Consider the following 19687-nt stretch of genomic DNA (forward strand, 5'->3'; position numbering starts at 1 on the left):
CTGCACGACGCGTTTCGGCGGAAGCCTCCGCCTTGCTCACTTACTCTGTTGAAAGTGACGCCTGTACATATACTCTGAATCACATGTTGACCCACCTAAGTGATAGACATAGAAGAGTTTTTCTCTTTTGCTGCCAACTATCATGTACGTTTCTGTTTAAATAATTAGAAGAACAAAAAGACATACATTATTCCTAAATGATTCTAAATTACCTCTGGAATCAAAAAAACATATTTCAAACTGTTAACCATTACTCGTAATATCTATTAACACAAACTTATAATTTGTATTAACACAGACTTATCTCGCACCCCACTGCCCAATTACATTCATTGTGCATGTTGCAAATATGGATCATCTCCATATAATTCTGCATTAACTCCATAGTGGAGTGGGTGGTCACATATATAATGACAACACTCTCATATTAACTTGCTGTTTTCGTGTCTATCACAAGAATTCAGAACATATTCTTATTGGTTATGGGTCAGTAACAAAATTATATATTTCTCAATTATATAACATATATAGTACAAATGTATATACAATAATTAATGCACAGAGTTATTCTTGGAATGGGGTTTGTTGAGTGGGAGAAGTTTTCGCTACTGCACTATAAGTGTACTGTTAAAGCTTCATCAGAGTTAAGGCCATTGGGAATCTTTGAATCTAACAAGATAATGTATCTTGATTCAAGGCGTCTTAAAGCCAGTCTTCGATTCCCTCCTCTCTGATTTTTGGGGACATTGTCTATTACGTAGTAAGAGATGTGTTTAATACTACCATCATGTAGTGTGTTCACATGCCTTGCCACCGGGTATGTGGGGTCATTGTTGGTGATTGCACGCAAATGTTGCAAAATCCTAATATGGGCTTGATGGATTGTACTCCCCACATAACGCTTCCCACAACTGCATACCAGAACGTATACGGCATACTCGGTCTTGCACGAGTAGCCACCCCTGATTTTATAGGGTTTGTTTCTGAATGGCACTGTAACCTCTTTCATATTGATACCCTGTTTGCAGGCTTTGCACTTTGTGCATTTCTTAAAGCCTTGTTGAGGTGGTGGCCATGTAGCAGCTTTTACCACCGTAGGGGCATTACATACCAATTGGCTGCGCATGGATTTTGCCTTCCTAAATGTTATGGAAGGTTTGTTGCCATTCAGGTGTCCTATTACAGGGTCATTTCTTATTAGTGGCCAGTGTTTTTGTAAAATTCTCCTCACCTGATTATGATAAAGATTGTATCCTGTTATCATCCTAGGGATATTTGATGTGGGCTTAGATTGTTTGTTTTTACTCTCCAAATCATTTGTAAATAGCAGATCCTTCCTGTTCTTAGTTTCACATTTTTGTTCTGCTGTTACTAATGTTCGTGATTTGTAACCCCTCTTACTCAATCTTTCAAACAAGTCAGCTTTAGCTTTCTCTACACCTGCTGCAGTGCTGCAATTCCGAATCATTCGTAGGCATTCAGCATAGGGGATGGACTCTTTGAGTTTTACTGGATGGAAACTTAGTGCGTGAAGCACCGCATTGCCTGCTGTCTCTTTTCTATAGGTCCTCGTCTGTATTTTATTGTGTTCCACATAGAGTTCTATATCTAGGAATTGTATCTTCTCTTTACTAGTGGAGCACGTGAACCTCAAATTTAGAGCATTTTCATTTAGATCTTTCGCAAAGGCCTGTGCACTCTCTGTTGACCCTCTCCATAGGATGAAAATATCATCTATGTAGCGTTTATACAACTCGACATTTCTTGACAAATTTTCAGCATGGGTTGTCCCAAGTACTTGCTCCTCCCACCAGCCCATATGCAGATTCGCATAGCTAGGGGAGAAGCAAGTACCCATGGCTGAACCTTGTAGTTGTTTGTAATGCAATTTGTCAAAAAGGAATGTGTTGTTGTTCAAACACCATTCTACCATTTGCATTATCATCTTTGAGTGTTGGTATAAAGCTATGGGTCTTTTCTTGAGAAAGTGTTCCAATGCTCTAAGGCCATCTTTGTGTCGAATGCTCGTAAACAATGCTTGGACGTCTAACGTCATAAATACATACTCATCATCCCATGTAACATCATACATTTGTTTGAGAAAATCCCCACTGTCTTGTATGTAAGAGGGTAGTTCCTTTACAAATGGCTGCAGGAAATAGTCCACATAGGTACTAGTATTTTCGAACAAACTGCCAATGGCCGATATAATCGGTCTCCCAGGTGGTTGGGTTGGGTTTTTGTGTATCTTTGGTATAAGGTACAGTTGGGGTGTTGTCGGATAATCATTTTTCAAAAAATTAAATTCCAATTTGTTAATAAGACCCATATTTCTCCACCTGTACAGTTCTGCATGGTACCGTTCTTGTATTCCCACAATCAGATTGGGGCTGACCCTGCAATAGCATTCCTGATCCTGCAATTGTGACATTGCTTCCGCATTGTACATTTTAAGTGGCCACAACACTACATTCCCACCTTTGTCCGACCACCGTACCACAATATCAGATCTGGCTTGTATTTTTGCAATCAAAGCATTGTATTCCAATCTCTGGTTAGAATTTGTAGTGCACAATTTTCTTGTGCTGAAAAGCCACAGTTCTTTTAGATCTTTTGTCACATTTTCGGAATAAAGGTCCAAACCATCTTTCATCAAAACTGGCATAAACACAGACTTAGGTTTCAAATGTGTTTGTATCGATTGATATGTATTCAAATTAGCTTGGTTTGCTATCTCGCCCGGTGTTAATTGGCTTAATGATTCCTCATATTCTAGGGCATTCATATCTCCCAGGATTGCCATATCCGCAATACTTAAAATATTCCCAATTTCCTGACCAGGTTCCAAGCTATTTGTTTTTTTGTTTGCACAGTTTATGAAATATTTCTGTAATTTTAGTTTTCGTGTAAAATGAAACAAATCTATGCTGGTTTGGGCATAGTCAAAATTAGTGGTTGTACAGTACGTTAATCCCAATGAAAGTATTTTTGTCTCACTTGGTGTTAATTCTGGGTCGGTTAAATTTATAACCGTGTTATCCAGATTGTTTGCCGAATCGTCTTCCATCATCGTTTCCTGTTCTTTCTGTATTTTGGCTTGCTTTGTTTTGTGGTATCGCCACCCCCAGCCTCTGTTCTTTCTTTTTCTGCTTTTTGTTTTTTGCTTTTTTCCATGTTTCCCTTGTTCCATTCGGATCGTGATGTTGTCCGAGGCCTTAATGATTTGAGGCGCTGTAACCGAAAAAAAAGCTAATTCCTGTGCTGGGTTTGGGATAGGCCCTGTCAGACCCAAAGAGCTATTACTTTCTAGGTCTGATTCCACTGAAGTGCTAAGTTCTGTGCCGCTGGTGGCGGGTGTTGTTTCTAACCCACTGGCTGCTGCTGACATTTGCTGCCTCTTTATATTGTCGAACTTTCTGGCAAAAGTATATATTCGCCCGTTTATGTAATCATTGCGGTCGCGCTGAAATTTTGTTGCCTTTCGTTCTTTTATTTCTTCTTCCAATTTAAGCAATCTTTTTTTTATTTCATTTAGTGCAGTTGTTATTTCCTCTTTATTTTCCCTTGTATCAAGGTCTTTTATGATTTCTTCGAGTCTGGCAATTAATTTCTCCCGGTCACTAGCCGCATACTTGATTAGTATCCTGAGCATATTTTGCGATGCTTGTGCATTGTTGTCTGCCCAATCTTGCAGCATTGCCGGGTCTGGGTTGTCATAGGTCGGGGCTACTAAAATTCTCAGTCCTCGTGGCACCCTGCCTACATCCAGATAACGTTGTAGGGATTTAATCTCCCACCATTTGGACATTTCTTTTTTCCGCAGCTTTTCTAATTCTGCACATAAGTTTTTAACACTGTTATCCTTGTCAGGTACTGCTATTGTGGCTTGTTCTTTGCCTTTCGTAGAGGTACTTGTATCTGCATCTACAAATACATCCAGTGCTGCTTCTTCCCGCTCTCTGTCCCATTCCGCAGCCATGTTAAACAGTTTAAAGGAATATTATCTGTTGCTTGTAACAATTCACTGCCCGTTTTTGTGTAGTTTCACCTATACGGGACTACCTCTCCCATAAACCTTTGCGGTGTCCACTGACTTTGGAATCACAAACTTTCGCCGTCTTACCTGAAAACCCGCAATTGCCCTCCAGCCTTCACAGGTATTCGGTTAGTCAGCTACCAGTCCGAGTCCAAAACAATCAGTTATTCCCAAATTGCCGGTTTCGGGGGGCGCTGCGTTTCTCTCTCCCCGAGAGTTGAACCAAATAAATGTCCCAGTGCACGCAGCGCTGCCAGATCGAGGAGGGTCAGTGTCGGGATTCTCAGGAACACGAATCCTTCATATGGTTTACCAATCCAATCCAAACTGATAAGAGGAAGGCACTGACTCCATGAATTTCATTCAAGAAAGAGTGTTTATTCCAAACATGCTGCACGACGCGTTTCGGCGGAAGCCTCCGCCTTGCTCACTTACTCTGTTGAAAGTGACGCCTGTACATATACTCTGAATCACATGTTGACCCACCTAAGTGATAGACATAGAAGAGTTTTTCTCTTTTGCTGCCAACTATCATGTACGTTTCTGTTTAAATAATTAGAAGAACAAAAAGACATACATTATTCCTAAATGATTCTAAATTACCTCTGGAATCAAAAAAACATATTTCAAACTGTTAACTATTACTCGTAATATCTATTAACACAAACTTATAATTTGTATTAACACAGACTTATCTCGCACCCCACTGCCCAATTACATTCATTGTGCATGTTGCAAATATGGATCATCTCCATATAATTCTGCATTAACTCCATAGTGGAGTGGGTGGTCACATATATAATGACAACACTCTCATATTAACTTGCTGTTTTCGTGTCTATCACAACAATTCAGAACATATTCTTATTGGCTATGGGTCAGTAACAAAATTATATATTTCTCAATTATATAACATATATAGTACAAATGTATATACAATAATTAATGCACAGAGTTATTCTTGGAATGGGGTTTGTTGAGTGGGAGAAGTTTACGCTACTGGACTATAAGTGTACTGTTAAAGCTTCATCAGAGTTAAGGCCATTGGGAATCTTTGAATCTAACAAGATAATGTATCTTGATTCAAGGCGTCTTAAAGCCAGTCTTCGATTCCCTCCTCTCTGATTTTTGGGGACATTGTCTATTACGTAGTAGGAGATGTGTTTAATACTACCATCATGTAGTGTGTTCACATGCCTTGCCACCGGGTATGTGGGGTCATTGTTGGTGATTGCACGCAAATGTTGCAAAATTCTAATATGGGCTTGATGGATTGTACTCCCCACATAACGCTTCCCACAACTGCATACCAGAACGTATACGGCATACTCGGTCTTGCACGAGTAGCCACCCCTGATTTTATAGGGTTTGTTTCTGAATGGCACTGTAACCTCTTTCATATTGATACCCTGTTTGCAGGCTTTGCACTTTGTGCATTTCTTAAAGCCTTGTTGAGGTGGTGGCCATGTAGCAGCTTTTACCACCGTAGGGGCATTACATACCAATTAGCTGGGCATGGATTTTGCCTTCCTAAATGTTATGGAAGGTTTGTTGCCATTCAGGTGTCCTATTACAGGGTCATTTCTTATTAGTGGCCAGTGTTTTTGTAAAATTCTCCTCACCTGATTATGATAAAGATTGTATCCTGTTATCATCCTAGGGATATTTGATGTGGGCTTAGATTGTTTGTTTTTACTCTCCAAATCATTTGTAAATAGCAGATCCTTCCTGTTCTTAGTTTCACATTTTTGTTCAGCTGTTACTAATGTTCGTGATTTGTAACCCCTCTTACTCAATCTTTCAAACAAGTCAGCTTTAGCTTTCTCTACACCTGCTGCAGTGCTGCAATTCCGAGTCATTCGTAGGCATTCAGCATAGGGGATGGACTCTTTGAGTTTTACTGGATGGAAACTTAGTGCGTGAAGCACCGCATTGCCTGCTGTCTCTTTTCTATAGGTCCTCATCTGTATTTTATTGTGTTCCACATAGAGTTCTATATCTAGGAATTGTATCTTCTCTTTACTAGTGGAGCACGTGAACCTCAAATTTAGAGCATTTTCATTTAGATCTTTCGCAAAGGCCTGTGCACTCTCTGTTGACCCTCTCCATAGGATGAAAATATCATCTATGTAGCGTTTATACAACTCGACATTTCTTGACAAATTTTCAGCATGGGTTGTCCCAAGTACTTGCTCCTCCCACCAGCCCATATGCAGATTCGCATAGCTAGGGGAGATATATACACACATATATATATATATATATATATATATATATAAATAAAAGAAGGAGAGAACTATGGGTAGTTCTCAAGTTTAGGTGGAAAGCAGCCCCTGTTAGAGCACTCAACACCAGCGACACTCTAGATCTCTACATATGCAGAGAACTGAGATGCGCCAATTCAGCGTCTATGAAGGAAAGCACTCATGGTATCCGGTGTACAATGTGCTTTATTCGGCAGACCCCTGACAGATGCGTTTCACCTTTGTCAATGTCTGTGGTGAAAATGTATATATATATGTATATTATATAATATATCAATGCACTACCCTAGTTCTCACCCTGTACCTCTATCAATATATCCTTTACCTCCACTCTCTCATTCATCCTAAACCCAATACCACTACTATGATCCCCAAAATAACCCTTTCTAGACTCTTCCCTACTCTGCCCCTCCTTACATCATCTCATACCTCTTTTACTATTCCGATCTCCCAAAGCAAGCCTTTCTAAACCCTTCCCTCCGACCCTTCCCCATCCACCTACCTTTTACGGATCTCACCACTCCTTCTACGGCTATGAGCTCCAAAACAAAATTCTAAATCTTCCCCTCTTCTATCCCTCCACTATGCTGCTCAATCCAAATAACTGACTAACATAACCACCACTCAAATTAATTTCATATTTCACTATACTAATTCACCCCTAATCCTTTATGGGTTCCGGCGTAGTGTGCTACTGGCCGAAAAAGCGCTTTGATGCCTCATCAGGGGTAGTAAGCGCTATATAAATGCAATTACAATACTATATATATATATATATATATATATATATATATATATATATATATATATATATATATATATATATATATATATATATATATATATATATATATATATATATATATATATATAAAAACTTTGGAAAGTCGAAAATGTGGAACAGATTCAGTAAAGAGATTATGTTCCTGAACAAAAAAGAATTCTGAAAAATCAGTTGATCCAAAGTAGATATTATTCAATAAATATTATTGATTACATTTGATATTTGATTGTTCAATGATGTCATTCCAAAATATCACCGTCCATGTATGCGACTGAAGGAATTTTTTTTTTTCCAAATTTCCAATCTGTATCTTAGCTAACAGGCGATGTTAAGAGTAAATAATAGTGTCCATATGTATTATTTGATTACTAAAGCAGTGTTCAGCATCTGTACAGCAGGTCTGGACTGGGGAACCAAAAGCAGCCCTGGCAAAAATGCTCACACAAACCCTGCTTCCTTCTTCTCCTTGCGCAGTTTTGTTCCATCACTCGATTCTCTCGCGCTCCTCTCGATCTTCTTCCTCTCTGATCGCTTTCTCTTTACCTTCCCCTGCCTCTCTTTGAAGATTCTCCGTGTCTGCTGCAATTAAGCTCAGGTAGAGGCAATGGCCCCCACACCTGGCCTCCAAGGGCTCCTTCCCACTGGTGATATGCCCAGTAGAATAAAATGCCTATCCAGCCCTGCTATGAAGGTTTCTACAGCTTTACATTTAGCTGTGCATAGGGAGGAGTAATGCTCGCCCATCTTCAGGACATTACAGAGATATAAAGATGCCTTGCGATCATAAACGGATGAGTTGGGCCCCTCTAAATGCTTCTAAAGGGATTTTTTTTAAAAAGGGACTTGTCGCTATAACATTTATGGAGCGTGCCTACAGCGGTACACACAAAAACAACATAGCTGTGCGGAAAAGTGCTAATTATAGACAGCCCTGCTAATCAATAACACACTACACACAAGGGGACAGTTTCAAAAGCCATGTTTCTTTTTATGGGCTCGGCCTTATGGGAACATTTACGTCTGACGTGATAAATTGCATTGTGAGGAACTCGCACACAGGGCGGCCACATCTGTAAAGCTGTACACATTCCTTTGGAAAACCACTGGAGGAAATCAGGAACCGACATTTTAGCTCACTGCTCTGGGCTGGGCTGTAAGAATGAGGTTATTGGAGCTGAATGAGAAGCCTACAGCTCAGTGTGTGGAGCAATCCACCTTTATCGTAATAATTCGGACAGGAACCCTTGCAACATACAGCAGAATATGAACCACACCCGCCCAGTGGGACTCCCGCTTTAAATAACTCAATGATTTATAGGACCATAAACATCGAATATATCATATATGCAGCTCTAGCAGAGAACAAAAATACTAATAAAAGCCACACAAGAGACTCAAGCTGTAAACCTTCTTGCGGGAGATACAGAATTGTTTTTTATTTTCATGTCCTTTTTTCTAAGGCTTGCGAGAGTCTAAAGCCACGAGAAGAGACACCAACAGCCACGATAGTGAATGCAAGTTGTATTTCACGAGTGCAATCGTTCCTAGCGTATGACAATGTCATTACTATATCATGATCACCACACTAGATGTGCCCCTGGTAATCACGAAAGTGCAATGAGGACATGTCACTAATGGTTGGTCTTTTTTCACGAAAGAGGTGCACACTTTTTAATGAGGGGCTTATGAGCATCCCTTGCAGCATAGCTTAAACTAATGTGGAGACATCGTAACTATTGTTCCTTTGTTTTTTTTCGTTTCAGATCAATTACAATAAGAATACACATGGTATGAATTCTTTACTGCACCTGTGTATAATTGTGCGATTGATGCACTACATAGATGTTGTGTTTAGTAAACCAACAGCAGGAGTGGAACTAGGTATCATAATTATTACATACTAGGTCCTGAAGAATAGCCGTAGGAGTAAGCTAGAAACATGGTGACCATTAGGATTTGGGAACATTGGGCCATATGTAGGTAGCCTAATACCGGTCGGTAACGGCGAGTTTGAGAAGTAGAAGGCAGGTGTAAGGATTTGGTAATTACTGATTCCTTAAGGAATCGGTAAAATACGGATTCCTTATTTTAAGGAATCGGTAATTACCGAATCCAAAAAGCTAAGTAGGAGGCACTCAAGTGAGTGTCTTCTTGCATTCAGGATTCATTATTTACCACCAACTACAAGTTGGTGGTAAAGATCGAAAACCGTTAAAAAAAAATGTTGTTCTTTATTTAAAGTGCCATGTGGCAGACATACATGCCCTTAGGGCATGTGCGTGTGCCACATGTGCACGCATGCACGATTCAGGATTGCAAAAGGGTGTCAATGTGACACCCTGCCACCCTTGAATATGTGCCCCCTATTACTGATTCGGTATTTACCGAATCGGTAATAGTGAATGGCTTCCCATTCATTCCTATGGGCCTCCAGGTCCATAGGAATGAATGGGAATTACCAAATCGGTAAATACCGATTCTTAAATACCGAATCGTACCGATTCGGTAATACTTACCGAATTTTTTCCTACATACCATTTACGATTCTGAAATTCTGAATCGGTAAAATTCAGTATTTTAGAATCGTTAAATCTAGATTACCTACATATGGCCCTTAATTCCCATGAGTCCTAAGTCGTTCCACTGTTTTTATTCATACCGACTAGGGGTCAGAATAAAGGCAAAATCACCCACTAGCCTGTTATTTTTAAACACACACCTTCCTTTACCTCACTCCTCCCTAGCAGAATCTCCTGCCTCACATAGTCATTACATTCAGTGCACCCGGGTACTTTGTGTGGTCCCAGCACGCCCCGTTCTGTAGCGGAACGGGAAGGACCCTAAGATGAAGCATGCCACCAAGGGGTAACCCAGGTGGGTGAGGATTTTACGAAAACCTTTGTTTTTCATAAGTGAAGGAACAAGGAAGTAAATAACTCCATGCGACATAAGGCTGGGCCTTTATTTTTGTTCTCGTATGTCTGGCTTTGGAGGATGGCCCCAGCCCTAATTTCTTCGAACTCCCCCCTTGTTTGTATACACTATTTGCAGTTTAGTCATATGTATTTAGTTGTGAATTAAGCCTGTAGGAGGCCCGAATACCTTAAAATGTCTTAAAAAAGCACGAATCTGTTTTTTGTCCTGATTTAAACAAAGGAGGTGGAAAGTGCGCACATATGTATCGTACACATTAAAAAGATTGGTTAAAAAATAAATTTCTGGGGTTGGCTGGGCTGCCATGTATTCAATATCTCGTCGTTTTGTCCTTCAGTGACAGCTGGAAGGAAAGCACAATGATGTTCCCTTCTCCTTGAACAGAACCAGTGTATGGCAAGGCCTGCTCTCCTTCGAAGGTTAGGGGATTATCTACAATAAAGACTACTGCCTCTCTCGGGGAGGTGTACTTTGCAACTTATCCTCTTGAATAGCAATACTGCCAGTAAGTAATGATTATTAAGTTATCATTTCAAGATAATCACCACATTCACCTTCTTGCTGTGTCAGGAGCACACTTTTGAATGCCTGCTTCGTGACAACCATGCACCACAATAGCAGTTCTAGTGTGTAGCCTTTGGATTGGATGGAATTCCCGAAACCTCTTCCTTGCCCCCAGACTGAAACGCTAAGATTTCATCCTTTGCACCAAGATAACAGGACTGCTACCTAAGAGGGTGGGGAGATGACACGATGCAGGAGCGAATGTAGGCTACCGATGTTTACTGCTGCTCGAGTGTGGCAGAAAGTCACAATAGAAAGCTGCAAACAATAATAATAATAATTAGGTACTTTTTTATGTTAAGCTCCTGATGCAGACTAATTTAAATAGGTCAGACCTAAAAGTGAATGACACCTTGGCCCACAAGCCCTGGAAATATGTGCACATTGTGTACAAGCATAATGCCATCACTTAAACTGAAGATGGACACATGATGAAGTAGTCTGACCCACAGACCATGCTGTATGGTGTGGTGGGCGGAGCAAAATGTGACTGACACAGCTAGCAATGTGGTGTCAACTATTTAGAATGCTTAAATACAACATTGTCATCATCAGCAAAACAGAAGAAAAAATGCAAAACCTCTTACTGACAAGGCATAACAAAGAATAATAAAAAGACCAGCACATGAGTTCTGCCCAAACGCGTAAAACTAAGCAATACCCAACGGAACAATTCAAGGTCCAAAGGGCAAATATAGATCCCTACGAAAAATTAGCGGGAGCAAGTTGACTTTTCAAAGAGCAACTAATTCAGGTTAAATGGAAGGTAAAAAATAAAGTTGTACAGGAGAGGCCAGAATCAAGTTAGGGCACAAGGGATGATGTGGCAGAGCCACACAGGAAAAGGCATAGTGCGTTTCAGCCTTTCTGTGAAGCAAATGAAGGATGTATGATGAAAGCTCTGGCTATCCAGCTGGCGCAGCAGCATTCCACCTAAATGATTCTTTACTTTCGACAAATGCAAGAACAAGAGATGACGACTGAGTCCCAAAAAATAGTTGGTGATGTTTAGGGGGAACAGCCTTTACGACGCGGCTGTTACACCGCGTGCCGTTACAACGCGTTTTTTTCAACGCAAGTCGTTACCACGACTTGCGCTGGAGGCCGCTGCAGGACAAGGAATTTTTTCATTTACTATCCAACACCTTCCCTACTGTACGTAGGCTGGTGTTTGAATAGTAAATTAAAAAATTCCTAAGTCCGCACCCCTCCAACGCAAGTCGTGGTAAGGACTTGCGTTGAAAAAAACGCGTTGTAACGGCACGCGGTGTAAAAGCACGCGTTGTAAAGCCATACAACCGATGTTTAGGCTCAGTTTATACTGGACAGTTTTCATACAAAAATCAAAAGTTAAGAAGTGGATTTTTATTGGCTCACCTTCAGTGCTCAGGATCACGTGAGGACCACTTCCATAACTTAAACTGGTTATTTTCTTACCACACAGCACTTCTAATTTCTTTGGTACAATTGTACTTTGGTTGTCTCCAGTTCCAAGACAATTACTGCAATTTAACCCAAACACGTACACCTATAAAACATAATATGACACGGCATTACTTACTAAAAATCACAGTTACAACGTTGAAAGCAACAAGAACACTGCACTACATATAAACATTAGATTCTCTGGCCAGGTCTACAAAACACGCTTAAATCACATTCAGTCCAAGTCCATATATCATGTCCTTTAAACAGAAGAATTTCTGCGAACTCTGGAACTTTAAGGATGTGTACAACTTTAGGGTTTAGGGACTTTAGGATTCACTCTCTCTAGTTGATGCATGACTAATCAGAAGCAACACTAAAGCTGCCTCAAGAAAGGTGAATAGAAACCAGCTAACAAGATCTTCCACAACTCATACAATTGTTGAATGTATCCAGGTTAACACCTTGCAGGTAACAGACCTGGAAAAGCAAACTGCACATTGGTCCCACGCAGTGTCCCTAACATATATTAAATACAAAAAGGGATTAAAAAAATACCTAGCATGTAGCCAAGCGGACTTTCACTATGGTGTTCTCCGAATAACAATGTACATTACCAAAATATATTATGGTTGATGGAAGGCCAATTTGAGTTTTTGAAACACCCTATTCAGTGGTAAAATAATAAGGATGATAATGTAAGTGTTCCTTGGTGCAATCAGTGTAGAAGCTCTGAGCTCTCTTCGGATCAAGGCAATGGAGTTTTTGCTACTCGTTAAGAGGGTTGACTTAGGGTGAAGAAAGTTGGCAGGGTTATACACTGCCTCATATGGAATGGCGTGACGACCTTTGGTAGAAATGCTACTTTTGTCCTGATATCGCCTTATCTGGGAAGAATATGGGAAACATAGCTACGCAGACAGAACTTGTAGCTCACTCACAAGACAAGGTGACGTGATTGCTATGAGGAAGATGGTCGTCAGTATGATGAGGCTGATAGAACAGCTGGGCATTGGTTCAAACGGGGCACACACACAAGATAAGTGAGAACCAAATGAATGTCCCACTGAAGCATCACAAAAGGCTATGGTCCGAATATATGAATCACCCCTTCCCGAACATGCCATTTGAACAATAATAGCTGGCCAGTTAGGTATAAAAAGCCAGAGAGGGCTAGCAAGTACCATTAATTATCACCACACCAAGGCCTTGCTGTAGCATGAAAGACAAAATGACAGTATATCAGCTAAATGTGCCTGTAAAGGTTGGATGTTGCAGTAAGAACACCACACAAATAACCTATCCTAGAGTCCTGTGAAAACAGTGTCTGTGAAGGGGTGCCAGGCTACCAAGATAAGACCAACTACTTCAAGAGGAAGATCAGAAGGCATCAACTGTTGCCAACACATCTGCATTCACAGAGGTGCATGTTGTGCAGGTTCAGAGGCAGGACTCTTCCCTGCTGCTGTGTTAGGAGATCTTACCAAAGGGGCAGCTGAAGCAGAGGACAGATGCCCAAGGCCAGTAGGATGATTTGTGCTGATCTTCCTGAGAACTCTGGTTAGAACAGGTGGAGAAGGGAAGGCGTACAGGAGAGAAAGATCCTGCCAAGTACTGTGCGACAGAGATATTCCCTGGTTATTCAGTTACTTCCAGTCGCGCAGGACCTCCAGGCACAGAACGCACAACTCCACTCTGCCTGGTTTGTTGGTCATTGGCAGCCCTAAAAGGATCAAGATCATCCTGCTTGTACGTTAGGCGCCATTTCTATTCTAATGTTTTACATTGGGGCAAAGACTCTGTCAGTGGTGGGGAGAATCACAGTGCTGAGACTTTTGAGTGGTTGTTTTGGGAAGGCATGGGAGAGGCTAATTCTGAAGCAGAATTTTGGATCCACTTATTAAATGACTTGCGATCCTCCCTAAGTTTCCCAATCGGAATTGGGGCAGTGTTAGTGAGGCTAGGGATTATGTCAGGGCTAGATCTCATGGCTCACCATTAACGAATTTTCAAATTTCTCACTTTGATCTTTTTGTATATTGTGAGTATTATCAGCTAATTTAAACAGGATTAGACTGTGATCTGTTCAGGAAGGAGGGATAAGGCTTTCAACATAGAGCTCAAGATGGTTTGAACAAAATTCCACCCAGCAGGGTGGGAGCCAGAACCCTTTGCTTGAGACCTAATGTTTTGAGAGTATCAATCAGATTATTAACTTCAGGGTTTGTAAAATAGTCAACATGAAAATTAAAATCACCCAAGGCCATGAACTTGGCGAACCAGATTAGGGGAGAAGCAAGTACATCACCTAGCGAGGAGATGAAATCTGATCCAGACCAGGGAGCGGTAAAGCAGGCATCCTGCAATTGACAAAGAAGGATTCACTTGAAGGAAAAACCTAAATTCTCTGCTCCTACATGTGGGGCAATGTCAAAAAGATTACATTGCCAGGAGTCCTGAAAGATCATGGCTATGCCACCCCCACGACATTCCTCTCTATCCTGCTGAACAATCATGAATGCTGGAGGAAGAGCGGTTGTGATGTCAGGATTAGCCCTTGGCTTTAGACAGGTTTCTGTGATAAACAGGATATCAAGCTGGTTATCAGTTATTAGAACATTACATGACTATACACATAGGGACCAAGGTGGAGGACTACGGGGATGTAGGCGAGAATGCTGTGTTGACGGGTATACCCAGCTAGACGAGTCTTTTTTGCACTAGGTGGGATACGGCCATGGTACCAAGAACTGTAGAATATAACTGAGAACAGAGCTAGGAGACGGGAGGGGAGGGACTTGGGTGGGAGGGTGTTAACTTACAAGGCAATATTGTACGGTGCTTGCGAGAGATTGCTGACAAGTTCGACTGTCCCACCTGAGATACTAAGGCGGAGAGACAGCACACATTTGTTCAATTGCCAAAGTTATGATTAAGAAAAAGTGAAAAGGCTGATAGATGTCGATGTGGTCCTCTGTAAACTGTGATTTTGATAAAGCCATGAATAAAGAGTTAAAAATAAATAATCAGTTATTAGAACATTGGTATGTTGGGAGCACAGTTGAAAATAATGGAGCGCTCCGGGCTTCTACTGGCCCGTAGAAGCCCGGAGCTTGAACATTCCAATGTTGTCCTTCACAGCTGGTGCTGTGAACAAAGGCCTCACAGAGCCCTATTTCAATCCCCTCGGGCTCCATGAGGCCTTTGTTCTTTTTGTTAAAACATTCGGCCCTCTTGTGGCGGAATGTTCTAATAGCTTTATAGCCCTCCATAGCAGGGCTATACCGGCATTAAAGTCCCTCTCCCTTGTTAAAGGCTTGTGCTGAAACATTGAAATTAATGGTCAGTATAGCCCGCAACTGTGGCTATAAGGCAATATGAAGTCATGTACTTCCTGAGCATGCTTGCTCAGGGATCGAGCATTAATCAATCCGACCTGTAATAAACTTGAGGATGAAGTGACAATGGATGGTCTAATCAAAGTAGGCTCCCCATGAGTCACACACTCCACTCTACACCTATAACAGGCAACCCGTCCTTGTAGCGAATTCGGATCAAGATTACAATAACTACAGTTTCAATTAGAGTTTAAACGTTTAAAAAAAAATCTAATGCAAGGGCTTTACCGGAGGCATAACAAGACTAGTGGCTGGCACTGGCTGCGGAACGGGCACAGACGGGCTTGCCTTTGGCATGCCTTCATAATGAATGAAATATTGGGATCACAGCCCTCAGAAGAGGACAGGGTCCAGGATGGCTCCAATGAAGAGGAGCCGTTGTGAAGGAGTCAGATGTGACTTCTGCACGTTGATGGAAAAGCCCAACAATGTTAACAGGCAGGCCATCAGCTGGCAGAGGATTACAACTATTTGAGGCAAGCCCACCTGCAGCAACCAGTCACTGAGTTATGGGAAGACTAGTTTTCCCAACCTCTGCAAATGGGCAGCAACCACCACCATCACCGTACGGTCAAGGAAGTGCACAGAAAACTGAAAGAGCTCATGACCTACCTGAAACCACAGAAAGCGCCTGTGGGACTGCAGGAAGCGAATATCGATCCAACACCACAATACAGTCTCCTGGATCCAGAGCAGACAGGACTTGGGCCAAGATGAGCATTTGAACTTGTCCTTCCAGAGTTTAAGAGAGTGAAGGCTGAGGATAGGGTGGAGGCCTATATTTTTATTTTGCACTAAACAGTAGTGTGAAGAACAACCAGTCCTGGCTCCCTTGGTTAACAGAGCTTGAATGTCCCCTTGGAGTATGGATACATGGCACTCCAGAAGGTGCTGCTGGAGGCATGTAGGAAAAGTGTGACAGGAAGGGACGGAGAAACCATTCTGCACAATCTGGAGCTCCCCACTTGTCGGATGTGATGCTTTTCCACCTGGAGAAGTAGAATGTGACACTGCCTCCTACCAGGCGATTGTGCGCTGTTGAGGGCCAATTTAAGTGGCTTTGCGGGGGGAGGGGGGGGAGAAGCTGGGAATTGAGAAGTAGACCATTCCTTGGGGCTTGGATACTGGTCGCTGGATCCCAGTCTTCTGCATCAGAGGGCTTAGGAGGCCTTTTGTTGTTGAGGCAAGGTGTGTCACTGCCTCTGCTGTTATTCCTCTCAAGCCTCGAAACGAGTGAGTCTACTGGTTAAACCACCAAACAGGCATACCAACCAAGGACTGAGAGCTGTCACCATGCTCTTTTTAAATCACTCCATTGCTGAATCCACCTACAAAGAGATATGCGCCATCAAATGACATGATATTAAGATACTTTTGGAAATTGCACATAACGGTGGTGTAGCGAATTCACACAACACCGGTCCCGACTGCTCCACCCAAGCGGTCAGTGGTGATCAGACTCGATCAGATGGAGTACTTCGCTGCATCCTGCACATCCTGAATGAGGTGCTGGAAGTTGTGACGGATGTCAACAGGGACATCTGGCAAGGTGGCTACCACCATGTCCCATAAGGCATGCTAATATCCCCAAAGGAGGCAACTAATGTTTAACAAACTGAAGAAAAAAAACTGTCTTAGAACATTCTTTTTAGCGAGTGCCACCACTTGAACGCATTTTGGTTTTCTGGCTGGTGGAGTAGTCAAAAATGTTTTTGGGTTGAGGTGACTTCCGGGGGCCTGGACTTCCTGGCTCTTTGGGGTGGGGTGCTGAAGGAGGAAGGCGGGGTACACCAGAGCGGTTCTATGCCTCCTTGCAGGCTGCATGTTCATTCAAGAGCAAGATCTTGCAGTCTAGCAGTGCGTCTGTGAGGGCCTTCTTAAAAGGAAGAAGAGGTTGCTCTGAGGTTGTCCCGAATGGTGCCCTTCTGTAGGACATTTGTTTTTATTTGTTTTTATTTTTTAAATGTATTTATTTATAAAGTTTTATATAGCACAAACTTGACCCTAGAAGGTTATCAGAGCACTTTAAAGATTAGTTCAATAAGTAGAAAATAGATAACCAAGTAACATGAACACTGACAATGTCCGTTGCAAATCAGGAGTGGGGCAGTGAGTTATAAACCAGTACGGCGTGCAATCCCTGGTTGGAGAACAGCGTCAGATCAGAATCCAGAGAATGAGTTTGTGGGTTCAGGGTAGAGATTTGTTGATTACAAGCAGTCTGACTTCTTTTTTTGAATGAAGTGATTCAAGGCTCAGTTGCAGCTTTTCTTTTTTCAAAAAGTTTGAGGTTTCAACAGTAAGGTGCTGGTGCTTCTAGATGATTTCCCACCACCGGACAGTTCCATTTTTTTTAGCTAGGTACTTAGGTGTATTAAGTCTAGGGCTTTGTGGGTCATGCAAGCAATTTTCATCTTAATCCTTGCCTCGTAAGGGAGCCAGTTTAGTGCCTTCAGATCGGGAGTGATGTGGCTGTACCTTTTCGATCCAGTGAGGAGCCTTGCAGCAGAGTTAAGGGATGCCCTTATTGGAGCCAACTTGGATCTCGGCAGACCACATAGGATAGCACTCCCATAGTCTAATCTGGGGATAACTAACACTTGCACCACTGATTTAAGGTCAAAGTGGAGGAAGGGTTTTATTTTTCTTAGAATGCTCATTTGAAAGTTTGCTCCTCTAGTGGCTGAGCTGATGAGTTCTTGAATGTTGAGATTCTTGTCCAGTGTAATTGCTAGTGATCTTGTGGAATCTATAATGTATGGAAGGCAGTTGAAGACTGTTAAGTGTTTCATCCAATCTTCGATGTCGAGGGAGGAATTCTGTTTTGAGCGAGTTGAATTAAAGGTGGTTTCTGGTAAGCCAGATGTTTGTTTTTTTCCAGCATTGTGTTGAGTAGACGGGTATCCTCAGGGGAGATTTTAAGGTATAGTTGGGTGTCGTCTGCATACATGTGGTATTGTATATTGTAAAATGTCAGAATTTCGGTTAGAGGCTCCTTGAACAGGTTAAAGAGAGTAGGTGATAAGGTGGACCCCTTAGGGACCCCTAAAGTGACAGGAGTGGTAGTGGACAAGGATTGGTTAACCATAATTCTTTGAGTACTGTTGTGTAGAAATGAGGTGAACCAATTTAAGACAACCCCTGATAATCCCTTTCTGTGTTCAAGTAATTCATCCCCCTTCTCTCAAACGAACTTCCCACCTTCCTTTCTCATCATACTCATCATTATACAGCCTCATCCTTTGCCTTCATCCTTCCCTACTACTCGCCTTCTACTCAACTCTCAGCATTCCCATCAGTGCATACCTACCCATTTCCCATATTCACAAACACTTTACTCATTATTCTCCTGCTCCATCCTACTTCCTCAGACACCTCTTATATCCTCATGCATCCACCTCTCAGCATCTTTATCGTCTTTTCTATTTATGACATTCTCAACCCTCCTATTCCTCTCTAATCAACCCACTTTGTCATGTTTCTTCTTTTCCCTTTTATTCACTCATTTACTCTTATTTCATCCACCTCTTGCCATGCCCTTCTTTTGTCTTATTCTTTTCTTTTTCCTTACCCTCGTCTTTTCTATCCTCACTCTCCTCTGATCACTCTATCTCTGTGCCCCTTCACCTTTTCCTCTTGTCCTGATTCTAGAAGGATCATGTTTGTTACCCTTTTGCACCACAGTTGTGAAAACTGTGGGTTCGTGTTTTCCAAAACGTCTAATGAAATGACATGCCACGTCCACAGCTGCCAGTTACTCAATAGCTAATAAACTTTGGTGGTGGGAGTTAAGCACTCTGCCTTTCAAAATTCCCCGAAACATCATAATTATATGAAACTCAAATAAGTGTGTTTATCTAGTTGACGTGCACATAGTACCTCAGATGCCAGGACATAAATGTTTTTTACATCGCTTGCTTTTTCATTCTTGCGTCGGAAATGAAAGGCTGAGCGGCAAGATTAAAATTTGTGAAACCACAGCTTGTAGGAACATTTCAGTAGAAAGTGAATAAGCCAACTATTTTCTAAGATCAGCTTGGGCCCCCTATAGAAGCGCTAAAATGCATTTCTAGCTACTCAAATAATCAAAACAGAGTATTTTTGGGGAAAGACGAATGTTTTGGGAGAGTATAAACCCACAGTCACCAAAGTGTGGTGTTTGTGCCTTAAGTGCCTTAAAACTATTTTAGCAGACTAGAGATATTTGCATGATTGTACGTACATTTTGAATTACTTTTCTTGGGGTGGCAAAATCCTACCAGATTGTTTCTGCTGCATGGCT

General features: G+C 41.7%; 1 protein-coding gene across 6 annotated transcripts in view; it reads right to left on the reverse strand.

Moving 5' to 3' along the window:
* The window catches only part of RCBTB1 (RCC1 and BTB domain containing protein 1), a 255543-nt gene that overhangs the window by 165248 nt on the left and 70608 nt on the right, over window positions 1-19687 (reverse strand). For all 6 annotated transcript variants that reach the window (XM_078657360.1, XM_078657364.1, XM_078657359.1 and 3 more), the window contains one exon: window positions 11960-12110. In XM_078657360.1, coding sequence (XP_078513486.1) covers window positions 11960-12110 — 151 coding nt within the window. The remainder of the gene's footprint in view (window positions 1-11959; window positions 12111-19687) is intronic.

The sequence above is a fragment of the Lissotriton helveticus genome, chromosome 8 (genome assembly GCF_964261635.1).
Source record: "Lissotriton helveticus chromosome 8, aLisHel1.1, whole genome shotgun sequence".
NCBI classification, from domain to species: Eukaryota; Metazoa; Chordata; class Amphibia; order Caudata; family Salamandridae; genus Lissotriton; species Lissotriton helveticus.